General features: G+C 34.1%; 1 protein-coding gene across 1 annotated transcript in view; it reads left to right on the forward strand.

The window, feature by feature from the left end:
* Positions 1-360: 360 nt before the first annotated feature.
* Positions 361-27,492, forward strand: part of LOC126775406 (fatty acid synthase-like) — a 36,089-nt gene continuing 8,957 nt past the window's right edge. Inside the window, exons 1-25 of the mRNA XM_050497299.1 lie at positions 361-522; positions 1,005-1,157; positions 1,296-1,488; positions 4,016-4,136; positions 4,810-5,013; positions 5,106-5,222; positions 5,317-5,480; positions 12,762-12,904; positions 13,518-13,721; positions 14,099-14,288; positions 15,281-15,440; positions 15,701-15,870; positions 18,205-18,356; positions 18,606-18,789; positions 18,948-19,096; positions 19,523-19,707; positions 20,001-20,120; positions 20,221-20,330; positions 21,075-21,265; positions 23,992-24,161; positions 24,653-24,916; positions 25,060-25,180; positions 25,340-25,630; positions 26,477-26,920; positions 27,277-27,447. Coding sequence (XP_050353256.1) covers positions 1,005-1,157; positions 1,296-1,488; positions 4,016-4,136; positions 4,810-5,013; positions 5,106-5,222; positions 5,317-5,480; positions 12,762-12,904; positions 13,518-13,721; positions 14,099-14,288; positions 15,281-15,440; positions 15,701-15,870; positions 18,205-18,356; positions 18,606-18,789; positions 18,948-19,096; positions 19,523-19,707; positions 20,001-20,120; positions 20,221-20,330; positions 21,075-21,265; positions 23,992-24,161; positions 24,653-24,916; positions 25,060-25,180; positions 25,340-25,630; positions 26,477-26,920; positions 27,277-27,447 — 4,371 coding nt within the window. The 5' untranslated portion in view covers positions 361-522. The remainder of the gene's footprint in view (positions 523-1,004; positions 1,158-1,295; positions 1,489-4,015; positions 4,137-4,809; positions 5,014-5,105; positions 5,223-5,316; positions 5,481-12,761; positions 12,905-13,517; positions 13,722-14,098; positions 14,289-15,280; positions 15,441-15,700; positions 15,871-18,204; positions 18,357-18,605; positions 18,790-18,947; positions 19,097-19,522; positions 19,708-20,000; positions 20,121-20,220; positions 20,331-21,074; positions 21,266-23,991; positions 24,162-24,652; positions 24,917-25,059; positions 25,181-25,339; positions 25,631-26,476; positions 26,921-27,276; positions 27,448-27,492) is intronic.

Below are 27,492 nucleotides of genomic sequence, written 5' to 3' on the forward strand. Positions count from 1 at the left end.
CTTCGTTTCAACTTTGCATTAATAATAGTAGTATAGATTAGCTACCCGTCTCAGCTTCGCACGTGTAGAATAAGTATAAATAACAGTTATACACTAATATTGAATTAATACAATAATAATAATAAGAAGCATACAACACTAGTTTCTATAAAGAATCAAATAAGTCAAAATTAAACTTTTAAATAATCGATTGAAATAATCAAGGATAGGGCATAGTACAAACATTTGAAAGTCAATTCTAAATGCGTTGTTTGTTTGCGAATTATGTTAAATGATTCAGTACATAAATTACACATTTTAATATATAAGTGCAAAACAGATTATATATTTTTCAATCAGTCGTAAAATTATCGCGATAACTATAGCAAGTGTGACTCGTATAATTTCTATCTAAAACTTTTTTTCTTTGAAATAGTTGCAATTGTTAACACTCGGTAACATACTCCGTACTGGGAGTCTGGAAACATACAAATTAAGGGAGTCAAGTGCTTGTTGTGTTACAGTTTATTATTCTTCAAAAATGTATTAAAATAAATTATTATCTTTCATTTTGTCATTAATGTTCTATTTTTAAAGAATAGGAACGGATGGGAAAATCGCGACAACCTGATGGTAAGTGGTGACCACCGCCCATGGATATTGACAATGTAAGAAATATTAACCATCCCTTACCTCGCTTATGCTCCAACCTTGGAAACTAATAGGTTATGTTTCTCATGATTGTAGTTACACTGGCTCACCCACCCTGCAAACTGGCACACCATAATACTTAGTACTAGTAGTTGGGAGAATAATGTCTGATAAATGGGTGAACCTGCCCAAATGATCTTGTATAAAGCTTCACCAAAACCTAAGTTATGTGTATACTCATAATTAATTACTACATTTAGCTATTTTAAGATTAAGTAAATTTCTTATATTTATTTATGTTTTGGTGTAAAATATTGTTAAATGAACCAAATAAATAAATATAAGGTTATCATGACGTGTAATTCTTTTGACAGATGGCATCTACTATCGTCTCAGGAGATAGGCCGACGACGGGCCACCGTATGTCGCATCCAGACCCTGGAGAAGAAATCTTCATCACCGGCATTTCCGGCTACTTCCCGGATTCGGACTCAGTTGTACACTTGCAAGAGAATCTGTTTAATAAGGTAGCTTTGTGTATTTTTGATAAATGCTTAAATTTTTGATTTTTTTTTTTCAAATGAATGCGGTTGATTATTATCTGAAATTGTGAAAAATTAATGGAAATATTAAAATAAATTTCCTTGATTTGTCACTACGCTCAGGTGGACCTCATATCGGGGGACAACCGTCGTTGGAAGATGGCGCACCCAGAGATCCCGCAACGTACCGGCAAAATAAATAATATCAAGAAATTCGACGCATCCTTTTTCGGTGTGCACTATAAGGAGGCACATACCATGGATCCTATGAGTAGAATAATTCTGGAGAAAACTTATGAAGCTATAATCGACGCTGGTAACTTTTCCTACATTTTTATGAACAAATAAATATTTATAATTGTTGTTAAAATTGAAGTATCTATAATGTTTACGTCTCTCTTTTTTGATTAATGGTAATGATTAATAATCTGAAATAGATTGAGAATAAAATCTTTTAAAATCAGTCAATTTTAACGAACAAACGAACTCGTGCTCTAAATTAATCTTAATAAGTACCCGTGTTCTGGAGTAAAATTTTTTATTTTTATTTTTTATAAATATTTCTCGACTCAGACTCCTTTCTTTTGGATACACTTCGCAAAGCGAGTTTCCAAATTTTTTAAGCTATCCAAAAAGTATTTTTTCACTGTCGAACTCTTTAAAATTGCTCTTTGGTTTGTCCTCATTCCACCAAGTATTTTTTCTCAAATTGGTGAAGAAATAGAAATCACACGGAGGCAAATCTGGTGAAAAATGAGATTGAGGCAGCACTTTGGTGCTTAACTCGACTAGTTTTGCCATAGCGACTGAATATGTAAAGCGCGCCGATTGCTGCTCTGTTGTCTGAGTTATTTTTAGCAAACGTACGTATGTCACGCACGGCGCTCCCTGGTAATAGGGACCTGGTAAACCTCTGTTTATATTCTTTTGTGATATATTTTGTTGTGTTAGGGTAGTAGTTCGTAAAAAAAACCGTACATATTATGGATTAAAAACTAATTAACAATATATGTAATACACAATTCTACACTCACGCGTAAGTATATGTAAAGGGAAATTGGTGGTATGGAAGCCTTTTTGCTAAAGAGTTTGTTTGGTTGAACGCGCTTATCTCAGGAACTGCTGGTTCGAATTAACGGGGAAAAGTTATTCCCTTTGAGAGCTTCCGTGGCGTGCGCTTCATAAACGGTTAAAGTTCAATCGGTTAAAGAATAATCATGTATGACGGAATTGTTCCTCTTGAAATGTTCTAAGGTCTGCGATAGCATATGTCGATCTTTTAAGGTTGACTCAATATACATAACCTTTTGTATGGGAATTCATTCTATTTTATGGGAATTTGTTTCTATTGTGGAAATTATTTCTTTTGTATGGGAATTTGTTCTAAAGTAATGCATTATTTCCGAAGTTGTTTTTATAAAATGCCATTATTTCTTATGAAAGATTTCGAGATAAGATCATACACAATTTGTAGTACTTTTCATAGTTTTGACACATTTCAACAGGTAGTTGAGTAGGTTGTTTGAAAATACTCATACTTAAGTATTTGTTATCGGTTCATAAATATCTTTGTAAGTTTGTAGGCTGGGTAGGTATTTCGTTTCGTCGTCGCATATATTTTTTCTCATTGTTTTGTTAAATTTATATTTAGTTGGTTAGTTGATAACAAGTACTTATTTTTTAAATACACCCTTATTGATTTACCTATCAGTTTTAAAAAGACACAATTTCCTATGAGGTATGCAGTCACAATAAATAAGGCACAATATAAACATTCAAGTATGTCTGAATAGATTTAAGGGAATGCTGTTTTTGTCCTGGCCAATTATATGTTGCCCTTTCTGCATCCGTGTGTGTCGGTAACTACTAAATACTAATTCTAATACTAATTTCCCACGAAAATAAAACAAAAAATCTTGTATATGCTGAAATATTATAAGTCTGTTCTTAGTGATTTCTTTAAGTTATACGCGGATGAAACCGTGAGCACAGCTAGTGTATAATATCATTGTTATACATAATACCACTTCATTTTGTACTTCCAAATTATGTTAAATTTATTCTTATTTTCTTTTTCTTTTCTTTCATTATTATTTTAGATGCTAGTGTAATTTTTGCATGTCGTAGTTACCTATAAGTATGGCAACTTTTACACTTTGTGCAAGCTCGTCTGGGTAGGTACCACCCACTCATCAGATATTCTACCGCAAAACAGCAATACTTGATATTGTTGTGTTCCGGTTTGAAGGGTGAGTGAGCCAGTGTAATTACAGGCACAAGGGACATAAAATCTTAGTTCCCAAGGTTGGTGGCGCATTGGATATGTAAGCGATGGTTGACATTTCTTACAATGCCAATGTCTAAGAGCGTTGGTGACCACTTACCATCAGGTGGCCCATATGCTCGTCCGCCTTCCTATTCTATAAAAAAAAAGGTCATGTTGGTGATCCTAAATAAATAAATATATAATATTCGTTTACCCATATTAGTTAACTATAACCGAAATTAATATGTAATGTAATTTATTATATTGTAATTTTATTTTATTTTAAATTATAATGTAATTTAATAATATAATTTTTACCAACGAATAATAAATAATACATAAATATTCAATGTTTTCGTATTAATAAACTGACTTCCGTCCGCGGTTTCCATTCATCCATCGTTTATAATATTATTATGATTAGTAGGTTAGTAGGATAATACAGTCGCAGTGAAGATTTAAATTCTTTAATGTAGCAATATTAAAAACGTTTAATTGAAAATATTAAATATACGAGTACATATTGGTCATTGTTTATTTACTTCTGAACCTTAACGATGCTGATGTTTATCTGCAGGTCTGAACCCAAAGGAACTGCGCAACACCAAGACTGGCGTGTTCGTCGGTGCGTGTTTCTCGGAATCGGAGAAGGAATGGTTGTATAATAAAATGCATATCAATGGGGTCGGAATAATTGGGTAAGTTTGTCTTATATCTACAATATCATACTTCGTTTAAATATTATCGTTTATTGATCTTACTTTGCATAACCCTCGTTGGCGCGGGATAGACGACTTTTTATACGATATACGAAAGTATAATAAAAAAAACATTAAAATGATCATTAAATATATTTTAATTATTTTATAAATGTAGGTTGTATTATAAAGTAAGAATTAGTTCCAGTATCCGAAAACGTTATACCAATTGATAATAATAATGTCCTCCAGACCGATATCTGCCATGGTGGCCAATCTCAAGAGAGATTAGACAACTGCGCAGGTCATTATAAGCACAAGTGTTTGCGCAAACACAGGTGCACTCTATATTTCCTAACTCTCATAATCCGATGGGAAGGCATTTCGACTCAACCGAAACGAGTTCAGTTGCAAAACCAACCGTTTTACGTGCTTGTATAACACTACATACATACATATGCTTCTAATGAATGCGTTATAAATTGCTATATGGCTTCAGCTAATCGGTCGACTGTTGCCACTTATGTATCGTATAATCTGCTTCTAAGCAATGGCAGTTTTTTGTGTGGATGACAAAAACACATAATATACAACATATATCTCTGGTAGACTTTAGACTTCAAATTTAAAAAGTAATACGATATGTTATAGTAACAAATAATATAATTTTCAGCTGCTCCTTAGCCATGCTCACCAACCGTATCTCTCAGTGGCTTGGAGTTACTGGTCCTTCCTATAATGTGGATACAGCTTGCTCCAGTTCTCTGTACGCTATTGAACATGCATTCAAAGCCATACGAGATGGCCATTGCGATGCAGCCATTGTTGGAGGATCGAACCTGTGTCTTCATCCTAACGTATCTTTGCAGCTGTCTAGGTAAGGAAAGAAATGGTTCATTTTGAAAGTAAGAACATTTTCCTTGCTAAAATTTAATAATAGTGATTATGTATGCAACATTTTTATTTAAGACTCGGTGTATTATCAGCTGATGGAAGGTGCAAGTGCTTCGACGAAAGTGCAAATGGTTATGCCCGTTCTGAAGCAATTGTTGTTTGTATACTTCAGAAGGCTAAGGATTCAAGAAGGTAATATTAAGAATAAACACACGAATACACGATTATATGCTATGCGGCCATTACTATATAAGACCAATAATCAGATCTCACATTTTTTCTTAAGAGTCTATGCCCAAGTAGTCCACGCGAAGACTAACTGTGATGGGTATAAAGAAAAAGGTATCACCTACCCATCTGGTGAAATGCAGAAGTTACTCCTCAGAGAATTTTATGAAGAGTGTGCTATTCCACCCAGCAACCTCGAATTCGTAGAAACACATGGAACAGGTATGTGAATTTAAAACAAAGGCGTAGTAAATAAACAGGACTGGCCCTTTTATGAGAAGGCACTAAGAAAGGAATCTTCAAACTCCATCTCCTACGATGGCTTTTTTTTTTAATTTAATTTTTAATTAAGTCGTCACCAACGCCCATAAATATGGCATTGTAATAAAAGTTAACCATCGCTTATATCGCCAATGCGCCACCAACCTTGGGAACTAAGATGTTATGTGCCTTGTCTGTATCTTTATCATCGTCAGCTTAAAAACGATTTCGTTGAATTAAGAGATTTGTTGGTCCGTGATATATTCCGTTAGAGTCCGTCATTTTTGATGTAAGAAGAATTATAATTAATATATTTATAATATTACAATTATAAGACACGTGATTGTTTAGCTAATCATTGTCATTATTTTATTTTATTTTATTTATTTAAGATTCACCAGTGGTAAAAACATCAACACGTACAAAGGTATACAATTTTAATACAACTTAAAACTAAATGCATTACCTATTAAGGTGAATACCACTTGCAAAGATAAAGTTGGAGATGACAAACTTATAAATAATTAATTGTTAGTAAATCAAGGTTAAAAATGACAAGAATTAACAATAATAGTAAAATAATAAAATACAAATATAAACAAAATAAATTAGTTAGCTGACAATTTTGACAATATTTTTTTGTGAAACTTGTTTGATGAGTCTCCAAAAGGGTCCAAAACAGCACTGTGCTCATTCAAAATCCCACATAAGCGAGATACAGGTGAATTGCTTCCTAAAACAGTTTTGCGGAAAGGTCTTACTAATGGTGTTATTGGTTTACGTGGATATCTAATGGGAACATTCAATTTAATTTTTGATATCAGAAACGAGTTATCATAGTTGTTGTTAAGTGTATTATAAAGAAATTTTAAATCCAACAAATCCCTCCGATCACTAAAAATTTTGAAAGAATTTTGAAAAATTCCAATCTTTTTTTGTAAGAAGGAAGTATTTTCCCTTTACCTAACGAGAAAGTAAGATGATAAAGAAAACGTTTCTGTATCCTCTCAAGTCTTAGGCAGTGTGTTGCATAATGTGGCCTCCAAACAACGCTTCCGTATTCCAGTATACTCCTGACTAAGCTATTAAATAAAATAATTTTTGTTATAGGATTTCGAAATAATCTTCCATTTCTTATTACAAAACCTAACATTTTCGAGGCACGGCTAATTACAGCATCAATATGAGGTATGAAAGTTAGTTTTTTGTCGAAGATTACTCCCAGGTCTGAAATTCTGTCCACAGATTTAATAGGGGCACCAGCTATGTAATAATTCGTTTGAAATTCTTTTAAACTCCTGGTGAATGATATCCATGAACATTTTACTGAATTAAGTCTCATGCCGTTATTATTACACCAATGGTATAATCTTGTCAGATCATCTTGTAAAAGAATAGTGTCATTTGGTTCTTCAATCATTTTAAGAAGTTTGACATCGTCAGCATACAGAAATGGTGTAGAATATTTAAAACAATTAGGCAGATCGTTTATGAATATATTGAAGAGCAGCGGACCCAGGTGTGACCCTTGTGGGAATCCAGATTTTACATCGCATTCAACCGATTCATAACCGCCGGCAACAACATAAAAATGTCTTTCTGTAAGATATGATGCTAGAAATCTCAGTAAAGATCCGACAATACCATAATTGGACAACTTCAAGACTAGTACTGAACATGGAACCAGGTCAAATGCTTTACTTAAGTCTGTGTAGATAACATCCACTCTCTTGTTCCTATCAACAGATTCAAATAAGATTTCGGAGTAATTTACTAGATTTGTGCATGTAGATCTACCGGCTATGAAGCCATGCTGGTGGGTACTAAGAAAACATTTAACATGACTGTAAATATATGGATATATTAGAGACTCCAACACCTTACCAAAGATAGAAAAGATTGAAATAGGCCTATAGTTTTTTACATAATTTTTTTCTCCACTTTTGAAAATAGGGACTACTTTCGCAGTTTTCCACTTAGAAGGAAATATTCCGGTGACTAATGCTTTGTTAAAAAGAATTGTTAGTGGTACAGCAAGACTTTGGGCACAGTTTATAATAAAATTAGGCGGAATATTGTCAGATCCAGAACCCCTATTTATATCTAAATTCTTTAATTTATTAATGACTTCGGATTCATCAAGCTGGATCAAAGGTAGGCTATTATTGCAACTGACTGTAGCATCCATGGTTCGCAGTATTTTGTCCATATCGTACTTGCTCTCGTTTTCTTCATACAGCGAAGAGAACTGTGACGTAAATAGGTTACAAATTGCTAAGCCATCAGACGCTACAGTTTCATCATTTTTCATTAATGTTGGATAGGTGTTAACATTTTTATCGCGTTTGCTTTTCATATATGACCAGAAAAATTTACTGTTGGATCTAATCTTTTCTTCTGCAAAGTTAAGATAAGAATTGTAACACTCAATAGATAGTCTATCGCATCGTTTTTCTAAGAGCGTAAGTGACAAACCATCCATAGCATTTTTGGATTTTTTAAATTTCAATCTTAGTTTTTCCTTTTCTCTTATTCTCTTTATTAGAGTTTTGTTGAACCAAGGTGGATATTTTAATGATTTTGTTCTTTTGAAATTCGGCGTGTAAAGTTCTATAGAATTATATATCTTCGTATATAGGTAATCAACCATTGTGTTAATATCATGAAGCTCTGCAAATTTTTCACTCCAGTCTATACTTTTAAGAAATTCATTTATAGCTACAAAATTGGCCTTAGCGAAATTATATTTTTTGATATCTTGATTAATCCTCAAGTTTTCCTGCAAATTGTGTGTTACGACAATATCAATATTAAGGGGTGGGTGTAGTGGATCAATGCGAGTTAATTCTTTAGGGGCATTATCTACTGTAACCGTTAACGATTCACCATTAAAAAACACTAGATCGAGTACTTTATTTTTTACATTCTTAATGCGATTCATTTGACGAAGACAATTAGTATGGGAAAAGTCTATTAAAGATTGAGCTAAAGTAGTTGTATGGTAACTGTCATGGGGACCATCAGCCAAGTTCCAATCAATGCAACTTAAGTTAAAATCGCCAATTATTAGTGTGTTATATTTCGTTTGTTCTGTAACACGATTAAAATTGTCCATAAATGTTTCCAAGACTTTTTTATTAACTGGTGGAGGAATGTAGGTTGCGCAAATAGCAATTTTTATAGATGGTTTTATTTCTAGAACGATCCACAAATCCTCACAAGAACTATCCCAGTGGACCATTCTTCGAGAAATAAGTCTATTGGACACGGCAACCAGCACTCCTCCCCCATGTTTTTTTTAGAGTTATACATGTCTCTATCCCTTCTATAAACATTAAAATTGGAGCCAAACATTTCACAATTAAGAATGCTGTCACATAACCAGGTTTCTGTGAGTATTATTAAATCATACGTACAACAACAAATATTTCTATATAGATCATTAGTTTTTGTTCGTAAACCTTGAACATTTTGATAATAAATATTTAATCGATTGAATTTTCCACAACTGAAATCAAGTTAACATGCAAAAAGTAGTATGACTAATTTAACTTATCAAGACAGTCCATGTTATATATAATTTTGTAATCAGAATTATCGGTTTTTCTCACAAATATACGCCCATTTCGTACCCATACGTGTCTGTTCAATTCCTTTGCCTTGCGCCTCGTAGCTGCATGTAGTAATTTATTGGCTGCAGATAAATGTTCGCATACATATACTGGCATAGTATTTCCTCCAATACCTAGATGAGAACTATTTAATTTTGCAGTTGGATATTTCTTGTTAAATTTTATAACTGCTGCCAATAGTTGATCACGAACAGATGGCGAATTTAGTTGTAAGATAATAGATCGCGGTCGCTTTGAATTACGATTCATTTTTGCAGTTCGCGTACAATTTTGTATGTTGCAATCTTCAATATTAAAGCCTAAAGTATTGGATAATTGTTTTACGATACTTATTAAGTTCTCATTTTTAGACTCGGGCACACACTGAATTTCAATGTTATTTGCTCGCGCTCTTTGTTCCATTTGATTAACTTTGTAAGAAAGATCCAAGACAGCGGACTGTAGTGACTGGTTCTCATGTTGCAGTTTTAGAGTTATTTCGGAGTATGAGTCTAATTGTTTCTTCATATCATCATATTGATTACTCATAAATGATACTGATTGTTGTAGATCTTCAATCTTAATTTCTAAGTTTTTTAAATGAGTACTGATGGAGGAGGTGATGGTTTTTTTAATGTTATCAATTAGAGAAGATATTTCTTTTTCAATTACTTCACTAATAATAATGCGAACCTGCTCTTGAGTGATTGATGCTGTTTCATTTGGTGACGTTGGAGAACTAAGTGCCTGTCTTTTGTGCGATCTTTTTGTGACATTGGTTTCATTTATAGGGGCATTACTGATATGAGACGTTACATTTTGAGCATTGAACGTATTCATCATTGCCTATACGTGCATTGCAACATCCCCAAGATAACACTGTTTCTGTCATTTTTCAATGAGGAATACTAATTAGTGATATGGCAGATATTTTAAAATAAAGAAAAAGTTGCGGCAGGACTGGGGATCGAACCCTAAATCTTGGGAGCGATCAACAAGTTTCGCACCGCTGGACCAGCCGATTGCTAGTGGAATCGGTGAATTTCTGCTTCAGTTGCTTGTACTCGTAAAGTATGATTGATATTATATTTGTAAAAGTGGGTGGTGTTGAAAAATGAATCCAATAGACCCACACTCTTAACTTTGTTTTCACTAGTTGTTGAATAATAAGTATTAAAGTTTTGATCACTTTTAGGTCTTTCTACACTAAGTTTTGTCACTGAATATATAACTCACCAACTATCTTGCCAATTTATATACTTTAGTTTTATATAATAGCACTTTTATTATTTATTTAGAATTAAATGAAGAGAAAGGCTAAATACCGAGTTCAATGCTCGTCTCTAATGATTTGAATTTTTGTCTTTTTGTCCAGGATAATCTACAGGAGGGAATCACAAATTGCTCACGTTTCACACTTGTAACCAACACAATTGAATTTCGAATATATATATTTTTTGTAGTCTATCACACAGTTTGACGTACCGACGATTCCCGCGCAAAATATCTCTTTATCTAATTATTGATCTCACAACCGAAAGAAGAAGACACAGCGTTGTTTAACTGTGTTAACTGATTATTGATTTTATTAATAGTCAATATTGATTTGACGTTGTCAAGGAGTTCACGTATATAAGGGTTTCGTTACACTAAGATCGTTATATTAATAAAACTCGTCATAAAGATTATAAGATTTTAATTATAAAATTTACAACATACAAATCAGGAACTAAGCAAAACAAAATATATAATATTTTGTATTTAATCTGAAAAGAATGTAAAAACTAATATACGAAATGTACAAACAATATATTTAATGTCAATAATCCACTATATACAACGAATATACTTGCAAAAAGGAATATATTTCATCTTTTAAAACTGACAGGCGTCGTTAAGAGACCGGCGGCTGCTCAATGATCAAAAGGACGGCCGGACAACGTAGTGCTGCCATCTCTCAAACCGCACAGATAAAAAATGTCGTTTCAATAACCGTAATTTATTTTATAAACCAGTTAGGTTAGGTAAAATAAATACAATATTTTAATAAAAATTAAAATATTGAAAACTTAAAATTTATAGGGTCACAACGTTCGAAAGAGGAAGAAAAATGATTGATAAACTAATCACTGTGATTATTGACAGGTGTACCGCTTAAATGGTACTCTTGAAGCTTTACTTCAACATGAGCCTCTATAATGAGAGGTGGTTTTCATTCCAAGAATAGCATCCATGAGAATATATCATTTGAATTTCAAATACATAGTTCACTTTTAAAATGTTTTTTGTGACATGACATGACAATCGTTGAACATGAACTGTATTGATTTAATGAGAACTGTTATCACATGGATAGTTTTGATGTTGCATGTTCTAGAGTGATCTCTGAGAGTAATTTATTAATTTTAGCCAAAAAAGGAAACACCGGAAACGACGCTTTTTTGTTTTATTGGTATCCGAACGGGCAAATAGGCCACCTGATGTTAAGTGATCACCATCGCCCAAGGAAACGAAGATGTTATGTACCTTGTATCTGTATTGTGTTACACTGCCTCACTCATCTTTCAAACCGGAACAAAAATCACAATGACATTTCATGCTCTTATAATAAATAAATATATATAATAATATAATAAATAAATATTATTTATTTATTTATTATATTTATTATTATTTATTTTAGAGCCTGAAATCCAGATTCTCCACAATTATAAGTAAAAGATAAATATCTTTTACTTATACTTAAGCGTAAGCAAAGTTGCGGCCAACTGCTAGTAATAATAAAAAAAATATTTATACCCAAAATCATTTACACAATTTTAGTTGGAAGTTCTATCTAAATGTAGGGTTTTTACATAAGCAACATAGGTGGTGTACTCTTGACTCCGAAACTAATATAAATTGTAATATCAGATTCAGTGATTCTGATATTACAATTTACATACATAAATAATATCATTTACAAAAAAACGACGTTTGGGTGGAATATCAGAAAAATTTGAAACACATGTATGTATAATTCAATCAAGAAACACAAATAGTAAAATTTCAAGCATAGCATTATGTTTTAACCCCATTTCTCCCGTTTGGGATTGAATTTCTAAAAACGACGCAATACGTATGAATTTATTCTCAGAAGCTTTAATATAAAATACAACATAAGTAACATTTTTGGAATTTTTAATTATATTGCGGGCAAAGCCGCGGGTGAACTGTTAGTTGGTAACTATATTTAATTTCTTATTTTTAATTCATGATCCCCATATAATACAACCTATTTAGCTGTAAATTGTAATTCGATATATCTCCTCTTAATATTATTGTTCACTAATCTAATGTTAGATACATACAAAAACCAATGATTTATTCCAATTATTTGAATCAATACATTGTAAAAACTAAAGTCAAAAATACAATACTTCAAACTAAAACATGGTTGTTGTTCGTAGTGAACAACAAAAAAATAATGTTATGCAACTCAAGTCGTAAATATTTTAACGTTTAGCATTTACCAATGTACTGATGAGAGATTTATTTATAAATGGTACAGCGATTGGCTCATATACTTTATCGGTTCTGTCTGCTAGTACTATTTTTTTTAAACAACTAAGAAGTACTTTGTTTTCAACAGGTACAGTAGCTGGTGATCCCGTAGAGCTCGAAGTTGTTGGAGACATATTCTGTACTGATAGACGTGATCCTCTAATGATAGGATCTGTTAAGTCTAATTTAGGACACACTGAAGCAGCATCAGGTCTTTGTTCTATTACGAAGGTAAGAATCAACTCAAACACCGTGATTTTACCATTTTTAATTTAGTAAATATTAGTTTTTTAAGACGCTACTAACTGGATACGTCGAGTATTACTGTTATAAGGTGTTGAATTTAACAAATAGTCTAAATTTAAATTTCCCAAATTTTGATCACCGGTAAGATCATATAATATTAGTAAATTATTGTATTTACCAGTATCTTAAATACATTTTGTCATGAGTTTAAAATCATGCGAATATTATTATTTACATAGATGAACGATAAGTGCTAACCTCTCATTCATCACCACCGTTTCTAATAGTGTCAAATTTTATATGGTTATTAACATAGTTATTTTTATTTTAAAAAATTAACTATTCCTATATATCTTGCTGGTGATGGTTAGCTTCGAATACATTTATAGATAATTGTAACAATTAAGATTTAGGATAAAGAAAAAGTTAAACCTTGCTTGCTAGAAATATATAAGAAAAAATAAAAAAATCGTAAGCAATAGTTAGTTTTAGTTTGGAAGTAAATAATAATATATTAAATATTTTATTTAGTAAGAAAGTGAATGACAAGTTATCTTGAATTTTATCAAATCTTATAACAAAAATATTTATCTATTAGATGTGCATCGCGTATACAACAGGATATATCCCTCCTAATATAAACTTTAAAGTTCCAAGAAAGAATATACCACATCTTCAGGAGGGAAAACTCAAAGTAGTGACTGAAAAGCAACCCTGGGGCAGAGGAATGGCTAGTATCAACAGCTTCGGTTTTGGAGGTGCCAACGCCCACATTTTGTTAAAAAATGCTGCGAGATCGAAGGTTGGTTTTGTTGAATAAGATTTGAAGAAGTTTGTATATAAATTAAATTGGAATTCGAAGCTTGTTTTTTATTTTCTCATCGATTCAAAACTACGTGTTTATGTGATTGTAATTAAATGTTGAGAATCAGGAATTTTAGGAACTCTATTTATGCTGGCAACTTACGGTAATAACTATTATAATGCCCTTAACCTTTGATTTTTTTAAGTACTGACTCTTAAAGGGAATATTTCTGATACATTTTAAAATAATTCCTACAACCAGTAAAACATTTGGGTCGGAAAAGTAACAGTTTATTTTTATGTACTTTATATAACATTAACAATTACCAAGTTATTAAAATAATGCTTCTTTTAATTTACATTTTCTATAACTAGATCAACAATGGAATGCCATCAGATGATTTACCTCGATTGGTCTGCGTATCGGGTCGCACCGAATCTGCTGTAGCTAAGATTCTAGATGACCTAGAGTCGAAGACGGTTGACGTTGAACTTGTTGGACTTTTACACGCAATACATGATGAGGATATTGGTGGCCATTTTTTTAGAGGATACACTTTATTAGGTAAGAATTTCATCAGTAAATTGTTTTAGAAAAATCATAAAAATAGCTCTCGTATTCGTCAGAAAGAAAACCAGTTAAAAATTTACGGATTTATATATAAATATTGTTATTATTTTTGGAACGAAGTTCTTTAACGCGGCTTAAAATAGAGTAAAAAGGCGGAAATCGTCACATAATGAAAAGGCGTTGTGTATTAGGACAAAAGGCGTTATTTAAGGGAGGTCAAGTTTATTCAGATGAATTTCGCTAAGGTCTAATAGAATAACATACTCTCTCTCTCTCTCAATTTCTACAGAGTTTTTTAGGATGTGCTCGATAAGAGATAGTTTCCATTCCGAGAATACCATCCATGAGAATATATCATTCGAATTTGAAAGTATATAGTTCCCTCTTAAGAGTGTGCTTCCCCATGACAATCAAAAGTCTCATTGCCTGGCGTTGCCGGCCAGGCACTGATTTTAGTGAGAACTGTTATCACATGGACAATTTTCAGGTTCCAGAGTGCGCTCTACGAGTAACTTGGAAAAATGCTGAATGACATATTTATTTATTTCTATCAGAAGATTGTATATGAAATTTCATTTCAAAATATTTGTCATTTTAAAGAAAACTGTCTAAAATATAATCAATAAAATCTACATTTTAAAACACGTTTTGAGTTGAACAAAATATCGCAAAGAATGTTCCTAACGGGGGCCCCTGACCGCACAATCTGTCTAACAATCTCCGCACATCTTTTGAATATTTTATTAATAACGAAAAAAAGTTAGAAAACAGTGTTTAACTGAACATCAGCTAATCAACGTTTTTAAGTAAGGGCGTTATTGTTTTGATTACCTTAGAAGATTAGTGAACAAATAATAATTTAGTAAATTTTAAAAAGTAAACGGAATTTTTTTTTAAATAAAATATTTGTTTCCTTATTTATAAAAGTGTAGTCATCGCTATTTGTTTTTTCTTTATTTTCCGTTTTACTATTTTTTTATACACAGAATCAACTCCAGCGAAAAGCGTGTCACTAGCTAGGAACATCCAATACTTCTCCGGTGTCCGTCGTCCAGTGTCCTTCGTATACTCGGGTATGGGTTCTCAGTGGGCAGGAATGGCTACACAACTCATGAGAATTCCTGCATTTGCTGCTGCTATTAAAAAGTAAGACTAAAAGTCATATGTGAACAGTAATTTATATAGGTGGACTATTTAAATTAAATAAATTTTTTTTTCAGATATTGTAAAGCAATTTATTTAAGTGTTAAATAATATTACTTTCATTGTTACGTAAATCTAATTTCCTTTAAAGCATTCAATTACTTAAAGCATTAAAAATTGTTTGTACAAAAATTTAAACTGTGATGTGAATGAACTAATGAATAAAAATAATTTATTTTTATTAAATGCCTTACCTTGCCCAGGTGCCACAAGTCTTTGGAGTCTAAAAGCATAAATTTGACTAAGCTCATAACTGAAACAGACCCTAGGATACACGACAACATCCTCAACTCTTTCATCGGTATCGCCGCTGTTCAGATAGGTCTTACGGATGTTCTGAAAGCTGTTGGGATTGAGCCCGACTTCATTATTGGTAAGAATTAGAACATTTTGTGCTGAGGTAAATGAGCAAACAGGCTACGTAATTGTAATTAGGGGTTTGTTATATGGTTACATAGATCATCAGGGTCACTGTATTTACTGCTGATCTTAAAAAATAAAGGCGAAAGCTTTACATGAAGAATAAGGAGTTCGGACGGCTTACCCTTAAATGCATATTGTTGCCAATAGTCTACATTCATTTTCACGTAAATTTATTCAAAAACCTGAGTGTCTGCGTATTTGAACGCAAGTTTTGAACCATAAACAATAAATCACTATGAAAATAAAAGAGTTGTCATTACATTTGGCGGGTAGATTTACGCGATTTTTTAAATTTTATTGTGATGGGTGATGAAGTTCAGTGTGTTATTAGAAGACATAGTTTCTATTTTCGAGTTCCTAATAAAATAGTGATTATTCTAATTAAAAAAAATACTTCTATCAGGTAAGCTATCAATATTTGATATTTTATTTGAAAATTATATTAGATACAAGCTGGATTTTTGCCAAATGTCTACATTATGCGTTTGTTTCATAAGTTATAAGAGGGTGTTTTTGGTGTTTAGGTATTTAGCTTAGTTTGTTTTGCTTTTTAGGACGTTTAGACAGCTAAAAGATGACGATACTGAGGATTTACTTGTACGAATAGAAAATGGAGATATTTCCGAAGACGAAGAGGATATGGGTGATCTGAATGAAATTGATTATTACCCGGACCTGCAAAAACATATAAACAAATTAGAAGACAACAATGACCATGAAGAAGACAATGAAAATCCCTTAACCATGGAAGAAGGATCGTTGGACCCTTTCAATAATCCATCTTTAGGACCTTCGAATCGTCTGCCACAATCAAGTATTCTTGGTGTTGCAGCTTGGAGGCAACGAAGTAGGGAACTTATATGGAAAAAGCGTAATTTGGTATACAGCGACCATATACCACTTACGACTTTTGATTCGGATTCTGTACCTTCCCAAAAAACTGTCCATGAGGTCAACTCCTCCCATGTGGGCGTTATAACTCTTGACTATTTTTGGACAGGCTATAGTAATTTGTTTCTTTTGTTTCTCGTCATACCTATTCACAATTTCAGCTGGTTCGGAGCCTACATAAGTTGATGCTAATGTTACAACCTTATTATCTTTCCAGCATGTTACCGAGATATCAAGTCTTTCGTAATCAGCAACTTGTTCCTCGTATGTTCCTCGTTCTATAGAATCTTTCATAAAATCTTTTACACCTGGCAATTTACAATTCTTTCCGAGGCGGTTCCTTTGAATGTACCCAATGCATATATTCCTTGAGTCCACAAGTAATTCAGCAGATGAACAAATATAGTATAGAAGTTGTCGAAATATAGAATATCGTTTATATTTTTTGGAATTGATCGGCACAATCTAATCGCTGTATTACCTACTACGCCAACATCAAGTTCATCAGATAAGTTGTCATCTTGTTTACCGGAATATATTTCAAAATTATAAGCATATCCCGAGAGTGAACACAAAACAAACAACTTGAAACCCCATTTATAGGGTTTATTGGATAAATATTGTTTCATAAAATGAGCTAACTTATTCGAACACATTTGCTCATCTAGAGAGAGCTTTGGCCAAATGGTGCGACACTCACAAACAATTTGTTCAAGTGTTCTATAACAGGTTAACCTGTTAAACCAAAAGATATCTTTTGGCGGGACAGGTTTAGCCAGACTGATGGTATTGGCAAAAGAGAAATAGATGCAAACTTCCAGGTTGCAAAGGATTTTCACGGACTGAATGCATCAAATGCAAGGTTGCTTGGTGTCATAACAAAAAAAGTTGCCAAAAGTCTACACAATATTTTTTTCAAAATATATGTTATTTATTAAACCTGGATTTTTTTATTATTTTTTACGTAATCTATGACATATTTCCTATGATTTACGATTTTTTTTACTAAAAACAAAAAATCAGGCATTTAAGGGTTAATTTTTACAATATGAAGTTAGTCGTGGTGGCATAGACCTGAAGGGAACACTAGGTCTCTGGAAATGAGGGTGACTCACATTAACCCGGTCTCATATATATATAATAACACCTTTTTGTAATATGTGATGCACCCTCTTACTGCCACTAGTGACAAGACGGGTGTTTTTTTTTATTTTATAAAGCTGCAGATTTCGAGGTCCTGAGTTCAAGCCGTGAGTCGGTCTACTAAAAAGTAATTAAGTTTTGCTAACTGCCGGTATTAGACAGCGTCATATCGCTCGGGCGCTCCGATAGAGATTTTACATTAAAATACATATATGTATATGTAAGTATTTTTCTTAATTTCTTACATTAGGTCACTGTGTTGGCGAGTTAGTTTGCGCTTACGCAGATGGCTGTTTCACAGCGGAACAGACGATTCTCTCAGCATATTATTTCGGTTTGGTAACTGCTGAAACTCCATTTATTAAGGGATCTATGGCTGTTGTAAACCTTGGATATAAGGATGTAAGTTTATACCATTTTGTATATGTATATATTCTGATTTTTTAAATTCAATTGAGCAATTTCAATGATTTTAATCGTAACTTTTTTTTAGATTTTATTAATTAAATGCCACATATTTTTAACTCTTGACATACGTAGTAAACGTTATCTAAAACACTATTTTAAAGACACAAGATTTTGTTGGTAAAATATAAATTGTTGAGTGTTGCCAATGGAATATAATGTTGTTTGTTTTGTTTCTAAAAACAGATAAAAAAGAAACTTCTATCTGAAATTGAAGTAGCTTGCCACATTCGACCTGACTCTTGCATAATTTGTGGGCCAGCGGATAAAATTAAGACTTTTGTTGCCAAACTGGTAGCGCAAGGAATCTGTGCCAAGCAGGTATCTTGCAATAACATCGCCTACAATTTGAGATACATCGCTGAAGCCAGTAAGTTTTTAATTTATTAGTTTTAGGTTGGTTAACAAAATGTGTTATTATATGTAGTTAATATCAAAAGTCAGTAATTTGTTTTATAACATTAAGCAAGTAAACACCTGAAAAAGAGAATTAAGCGTTCAAAATCTGAACTTTTAATTTTTAAACAGGGTCTACACTTCTAAAGAATTTAAAGGTAGTGATTCCAACACCAAAACTACGTTCTGAGCGCTGGCTTTCCACTTCTATTCAGCAGGACTTGTGCAAAGGTCCCAAAACTGAGATGTCTTCAGCTGAATACATCAGTAATAATTTTCTAGTAAGTTCTTTATCTACAATTGGCAAATATATAAACCACGTTGCGTACTTTATCATACATGTCATCAGATATAAGAAACGATTCTTACGAAATGGTAGGTATTTAAATAACCCAATTGTCGCAGTTATCATTTACCATACCTTTAGCTTATAAGTCAACAGATACACAAGGTCTTCGTTTGTTATTTGTGTCTTTGTCCAGAAATTCTCATTAGCAGCCTGCAATCTAAAATTAGCAGTGTTTACACTCCAATGCCTGAACTCTTTCCGGTAGTATCGGATTGGCCTTCCCTTAAGTTTATGCCAGTGAGGGTATATTGAAGCACGTTATACATTATATAAAAACTTAAATAATTGTAGAATACTATTTAAATTACTATTTAAATCGGTCATAACCGATTGTCCTAAACATATAATCGTTCAATAGAATCCAGTGCTGTTTGAGGAGATGGCTCGCCTAATTCCTGACAATGCGATTATTATAGAGATTGCGCCAGATTGCCTCCTGGAGGAAAATTTACGTAAATATCTCAAGAAAGATAATATTAATACTTCACTCACTGAGAGAAATAACCCAGACAGCGTACAAACTTTATTCACGGCCCTGGGCAAGTAAGTGCTTAAATTTCTTGCATGAATATTTTAATTAATATTACGAATAGTAGGACTTATTATTTCATTTTATAGGAGGCCTACCAGAAAAAAATGCTACAATAGAAACAATAAGTAACGCAATATATCAATGCTAATGTCATAATGTCATATTTCGTTATTTTCGGATCGTCCACCATAAAAATGTTAAGAAAAGTTATCTGTTCTGATAATGTTTTAAAAAATTTGAGTACTTTGTTAATGTAATAAAGACTACAGTATAAGAGCCGAAGTAAATAGTGCCATACTTACAGGCTTTACGAAGTCGGATTGAACCCGCACCTCGCCAATATTTACCCGACCATTAATTTTCCTGTGTCGCAAGGAACTCCGATGCTTTCACACCTGGTTGAGTGGAAGCACAATGAAGATTGGTGAGTTTAAATACATGTATCGTTAAAACTTTTAATTTCAAATAAAAAAGAAAGAAGAAAATACATTTAACACACTATCTTTGTTTCGCGTTTACTGTAGGTACGTAACATACTACGGAGGCAAAGTTCAGATGACTTCAAGTGAGAGGGCGGTGGTTATGTCCATTACAGATGAAATGAGCGAGTTCATGGTCGGTCACGTTATTAATGGTAATTTTATTTTCATATTGTAAGAAGAGCCATCTGATAGTTAGTGGCGCCGATGTCTGCCTATAGATATTGGCACTGTTACTGTGAACCATTCCTCAAACTACCGATTCGCCACCAATTACTGGAACAAGTTCCTTGTGTATATAATTACATTGGCTCACTCTATGTTTAAACCGCCACAAATAACACAAAGCATTAAAAAAGATTTATATATGATTCACTCGATCGTGCAAGCTTGTTTGGGTATGTTCCACCCGCCTATCACATATTCAATCGCCAAACAGCGATACTTAAAACTGTTGTGTTCCGGTTTTACGCTAGAGTAACAGGCACAAGAAGAGAAACATCTAAGTTCCCAAGGTCGGTGGCGCATTGACGAAGGAAAGGTTGATATTTCTTACAGCGACTATGTCTGTGGGCGATGGTGACTATTAGCTATCCCATCGGATCGGATCGGATTTTGATTTTTTTTTGGAAAAATTAATATAAAGATTTATTACATGAAGCTCAAGCACTCAGTCTGATGCTCAATATAGAACCATTATACTTACTTAATAATTTTCAAATCGAAAGCTACCACCGGTGCGAAAAACGAAATACCCTGACCTTTTTGTGAGATTTCGTTATGACTTACAATAATTATAAATATTTATTAAAATATATCAGTCACTCTTATCAAAAAACATTTAATGAAAACTTGTTCCTATCCCCGAACAATCCTGTGTATTTAAATTTTCATCCTAGGTTGTAACCAGTATCCTGCAACCGGTTACTTATTGATGGTATGGGAGAGCCTTGCAATGATGATGGGAGAGATGTTCACTGAAGTTTCCGTGGTGTTCGATAACGTACGATTCCAAAGAGCTGTTAATATCCCTAAGCAAGAAAGTTTAGAGTTCATTGTTATGATTCAGAGAGGAAGTGGACATTTTGAGGTTAGCATATGCTTATTTGTTGATCAATAATCGTATATTGTAAATTTCAGACAGGTAATATGAGGCACGTTTTTTGTCAATTTATTATTGGGTAACAATCTGTGTTTGTAGACTCAAGTAAGTCGTATAAAAATTAGTTAAGTTAGAAGTAGTATCTTCACAATTATTTAAAGTAAATACTACAACTAAAGTAAGGAATACAATAATCATGAGCATAGCAAATTAATAAGATCCTTATAAAATATAATTTTAAAGAGAATCCTCGATAGTCCTGACAGATATTATACATGCGAAAATGTGTTTATTACACACGTGTGCGAAGCCGGGGATAGAAACTAATCATTACAAAAATACAGAAAATATAGAAATAAATAGAAGAAAGGTAACTTTCCCTTTTACAACACCAAGTTTCCTTAGGCGTGGCGTTATTTTCTACATTTATATTCCACTGATATTTTTAATGCCGTGGAGTACCGGCTTAGAATAGTACTCCCCCAATCTCATTCCGTGGGTGTCGTAAGAGGCGACTGACTGAGACGGGGAAAAGGGGGGATGGGCAGCAGCGTCCCCCCCATAAACATCTTACCCCCCTACTGCGCTCGCCAACACGCCTGCCCAGCGCGGCGAGTATGGTCAAACCATCCTTAATGGCAGATGCGCCCAAAAAAAAAGGCCCCCAGTTACCGGCAAGCCTGCTAGGCCCGACCAAAGTAGCGGTCGCGGTATCAGCAGGGCAGGGGGTGCTAAGAATCACCGGTTCACGGCAGGCAACCGTATAAAACGACTGCACATGGCAACATACAATGGACGCTCGATGAGGCTGGACCATCACCTCGCCGAATTAGAAGTAGAGTTAAGTCATATAAACTGGCATATACTGGGGTTATCTGAAGTCCGAAGACAGGGGGAGGACACGATAATTCTAGAGTCCGGTAACTTACTTTACTTCCGCGAAGGTGATAACCTCTCCCAGGGTGGTGTCGGTTTTCTAGTCAAAAAGGATCTCATTAGCAGCATTGTGGAAATCAGTAGTGTGTCGAACCGGGTAGCGTACCTTGTCCTAAAACTTTCCGACAGGTACTCCCTGAAGGTCGTACAGGTATATGCGCCAACTTCGACATACTCTGATGATGTGGTCGAAGCGATGTACGAGGACATCGCAAAGGCCCTCAACGACACCTCGAAGGCCCACTACAATGTTGTTATGGGAGACTTCAATGCTAAAGTGGGAGTACAAGATAGCGGTGAATCGAAAGTCGGACCTTGGGCTGCAGAAATCACAAATGCTGGTAAACTTTCTCGAAGCGCAGGGGCTTTTTTTGATGAATTCTTTCTTTCAAAAGAAGCCTCAGAGGAGGTGGACCTGGCGAAGCCCCGATAACGTGACAAGGAACGAGATAGACTTTATCATTTCGAATAAAAGGCACATATTTAGAGATGTTTCAGTGATCAACAGGTTTAATACCGGAAGTGATCACCGCTTGGTTCGAGGCACTCTAAATATCAACTTAAAAGCCGAAAGATCGAGAATGATGAGGTCTACTCTCCGACCTACCATGCTCCAAGCTGCTCAAGGCTCCGAAAAGTTCCAAATGGAACTTCAAAATCAATTCACCGCGTTGGAAACCATAAGCAACATTGATGAGAGAACCGACACGCTGGTCAAAATACTGCAAAACACATCTCGCAAGTGTTTTCCGCCACAGAGAAGAGACAACGCACCAAAACTCTCTGCTGAGACACTCGAGCTCATGAGAAAACGACGAGAACTACCATCGTTTTTGTCAGATAAGGCCTTAAACCGAACAATAAAAACGCTGACGCGACGCGATCTCCGACGCTCCAATACCCGTGCCATCAAGGCTGCGATTGAGCAAAATCGGGGATCGAAAGTGTTCGCTCGCAAGTTTGGGAGGCCGCGTCTGACAAAACTTAAAACTGAAAATGGTGGGGTCGTTACCTCCAGGCCTGAGATTGTCGGAGAAGTAGAGAGGTTTTATGGGCAGTTGTTCTCTTCAAGATCGGATAAACCCGTGGGAATCAGTATTGATGACCAGCGCGCCCCTCTTATGCGCCATTACTGCGAGGAGCTCCCGGTCGTTGACCAAGGAGAGATTAGGGCGGCTCTAGAACAGCTTAAAAACAACAAAGCTCCGGGAGATGACGGAATCACAACAGAGTTGCTTAAGGCAGGCGGGACTCCGGTCCTGAAAGAGCTAGCAAGCCTCTTTAATTCCGTCATCCAACATGGCAAGACCCCGGAAACGTGGAGCGGGAGTGAGGTGGTACTGTTTTTCAAGAAAGGTGATAAAACCCTCTTGAAAAACTACAGACCAATCTCCCTCCTGATTCACTTGTATAAGCTGTTCTCAAGAGTCGTCACGAACTTTGTGTGTAGCATAGCTGACTAGCTAAATAAATCCTTAGAAGACGACGTTGTAAAAGTACTTTTAAGAGCCTACTTGAATAAATAAAACTTTATTATGAATCAAAAGATTGATTTAAACACCTGAAGCAGTGGTGACCCAGGCGAAATAAATATTTAATAAAAAAGAACAGCACCGAATATATTAGCATTAACTTGAAATAGAATAGCAAGATCGAACAGTGCTTCTCTCTCAAACCAAGGCGTTTCTTAACTGCTGTAATTTTAAAATAGAATAGAAATATTAAAATTTTCATTAAATTATATAGCATTATTAAATACATTCTATAAAAATGAACAGATCGTTGAAAGCGGAGCATCTATTGTCACTGGAACTATTTACGCAAAGAAGAACGTTGGACAGGATTACCATGTGCTTCCAGTTGAGCCTGAATCCACAGGACCCAATGTTAAACATCTACTCACAAAGGATTTCTACAAGGAGTTACGTCTTAGAGGCTACCAGTATAGGTATGCATATTAAATTCAAATAAAAAGTACTTTTTGTCATATGTCATATCATGACTTGGTTGGAGATCGAGGTAGAAAAGCTTAAAATAAGTTAGAGGTCACTTAATGACATTTTGTTGCATAATAACTGCACGTAAAAATGGATAAATTTTACGTATTTGAATTGATACAGTGCCTTTATATATAATTGCCCATAAATTTTAGTAAAGAAATCCAAAGTAAGTTACAAAACAGCATCACAAACATAATTATATTTTTCTACTACCACTTACCATCAGGTGGAGTAGTCATTTGCCTTTCCGGCAAATATAAATATATGAATGATATATATTTCAAGTGCTTATTTTAGTACACTTATTTTGCGAACTAGGTTGCTAAATCAAAATATCCAGTTAGTAATAGAAATAAAAACGGCTATGTTAATGAAGAAAAACGCAATATGCTCATTTAATTTTGGGTGAAGCAGTAATGAAAGCTCATTTTATTCACAGCGGCTACTTCCGAGGTGTAATCAAAAGTAACGTGGATGGCACACGTGGTTGGCTGGCCTGGGTCAACAACTGGGTCACATTTTTGGACTGTATGATGCAGATGAAGCTCATTGGTAATGACACCCGAGGACTTTTCGTGCCTACCAGAATTGATAAACTATGTATTGATGTTAATATGCACTATGACGCTTTATCGAAAATGAACCCTAATTCTACAAGCCAAGCGCTTGAAATTAGGGTTAATCCTACTATTGACGTTATCAGGTAACCATGCAAAATCCCTTATTAAATGAAAAAAGTATATAAATTATATAATAATATATCAAGATTCTATTTGATTCTTTATAAATACAACGTTCTTATCTTATAATTGTGGAATAAATTTAATTATTTTTCTTATTCGTCAGAGCTGGTGGTGTAGAATTTCGAGGTTTACACACCACACAAATTGCAAGAAGGATTCCTTCTCGTATACCTGTTTTAGAAAAAAACATATTCATCCCTAACTTCGGAAAGGCTAAGATGAAGGTATAATGTTAAGCATATTTTAATCTAGACCGACGGGCGTTCCAAATTAATACTACAAATAGTAAATTTCATAATATTACAAATATAAAATTAGTCATTACTCGCACACTATTTAGATAGCAAATAATCTATAACAAAAATAAACTAAATCATTTCTAGATTGAAGACATCCTCAGAAGCAATGTTCAGCTCATTCTTGAAAACATACAAATATACAAATTTAAAAGCATTGAAATTGTTGACGATGAATATAAAACTGCTGGATTTGAACCTATACTAGATAAAGTAGCAGACGTCTTAGGTGAACTGCCTTTGGTACAAGCTGAACTGTCTGTTTTGTCTGAGGATCCTATCGAATTGCCATCAAATATTTCTGTGAAAAATAAAAAAAATATTGGAGAAAACAATATTCTAGTACTTATTGGTGCTAATCTGCTGCAGAGACTTGAAGTTAGTAATATTGAATATCTTTTTAAGTATACAAAACTATTGATAACATAGCGCACACCATCACTGTCAAGCTAGGCTTTTGCTAGTATATATAGATAGCCGAGATGGCCTAGTGCTTAGAACGCGTGAATCTTAACCGATGATCGTGGGTTCAAACTTGGGCAAGCACCACTGAATTTTCATGTGCATGATTTGTGTTTATAATTCATCTCGTGCTTGATGGTTAAGGAAAACATCGTGAGGAAATCTGCACGTGTCAAATTTCATTTAAAGTTTTCCACATGCGTATTCTACCAACCTGCATTGGAGCAGCGTGGTGGAATAAGCTCAAACCTTCTCCTCAAAAGGAAAAGGAGGCCTTGGCCTAGCAGTGGGACATTAACAGGCTGTTTTTCTAGTAATAAGTTGGGTCATTCTCAAAAAATGAAATTGTCAGATTAACTTTAACGATACAGAAAATTTATTTAGTTTCACCTGTCCCGGTGTCACTTTCTAACGTCCAATTAAGCTGAAATTTGGCATATCCATTTGGATCTCGAGATAATGCACAATTTTATTACCTAAGCAGCCATTTTAGTCCAATATGGTGACCGCAGCTAAATGGTGATCTGTCAACTCTACATTAACATTTATAAAATGGGTATGAAATCAAATTACCAACCCTCGGTTCTGTCCACCTTTATCTCTATTGATGTCTTCTCGTCTTATTTTGTGTAAACAATTTCCTTATCTGCAAAACTTGGTTGATTAGCATGGTCTATAATTTATTCTTGTATTTAATAAAGGTAAACAAACGAAGAATTAATAATTCATTAAACAATTATTTAATAAGATCTTTGTCTGTAGGTACTTAAGGATGCGTTTGCATCTCTATGCGACAGAGGGTTTATCATGAGCCGTGAAAAAGAACCAATTAATCCAAAAGATTTTTCCGAAAACTACGACATCATTACCGTACAAGATTCTGGATTCGAATACGTGGTCCTCTTCAGAAAACGAGAGCGTGTAAAGTCAGCTACATTTCTTAATATCATCTCAAGCGACGAAACATACGATTGGATAGACAAAGTTAAGCAAGGTCTTAATGTTGAACAAAAAGTGGTTTTATATAGTCAAAATGAACCTGTAAATGGACTATTAGGTCTAATTAACTGTCTGAGAAAAGAACTTGGAGGTGAAAAGATATATGGTGTATTAATTACCGATCCTTCAGCTCCATCATTCAATCCAGAATTAAAATTCTATGAAGAGCAGCTAAATATGGATTTGGCTATCAATGTTTATCAAGACGTAAGTGCAAAACGTTATAAGATTTTAGCAAGATGCTTTCATAACATTAAGGGAGCGTCTTTTTTTCTTTATTAATTGATAAGTTAAATTAATATATATTCATGTATACAGTGTATTTTTTTAAGTTATTAGAAGCATCAAATGGGTTTTGTCGATGTTGATTAATCACCAAGATCCAAAAATAATGGGTCGGAAATAAATATTTACTATTCTTTACGTCGTAAATGCTTCGATTCTTTCGCGTTTATAATTATAATAAACTAATCGAACCACAAAAACTAATCGATCGTTAGTGATTTGCAATAAATTTAAAAAAAAAATATTTTTTTTTTGTAAAATATACTTTTTTTATTCAGGGTCAATGGGGCACGTACCGTCACTTACTCCTCGGTGACTTGGATACAGTCAAGGCCCACCACGCCTACGTGAACATAGTCACTATTGGAGACCTCTCCTCACTGACCTGGCTGGAGGGACCCATAAGAGTTAATCAAGTTTGTAAGAACCCAGAAAATGTTCTTGTACATGTGAGTAAAACATGTAATAAGATGTTACATAAGCTTTTAATGTTA

This window comes from Nymphalis io, chromosome 18, assembly GCF_905147045.1.
Source record: "Nymphalis io chromosome 18, ilAglIoxx1.1, whole genome shotgun sequence".
Classification (NCBI taxonomy): domain Eukaryota; kingdom Metazoa; phylum Arthropoda; class Insecta; order Lepidoptera; family Nymphalidae; genus Nymphalis; species Nymphalis io.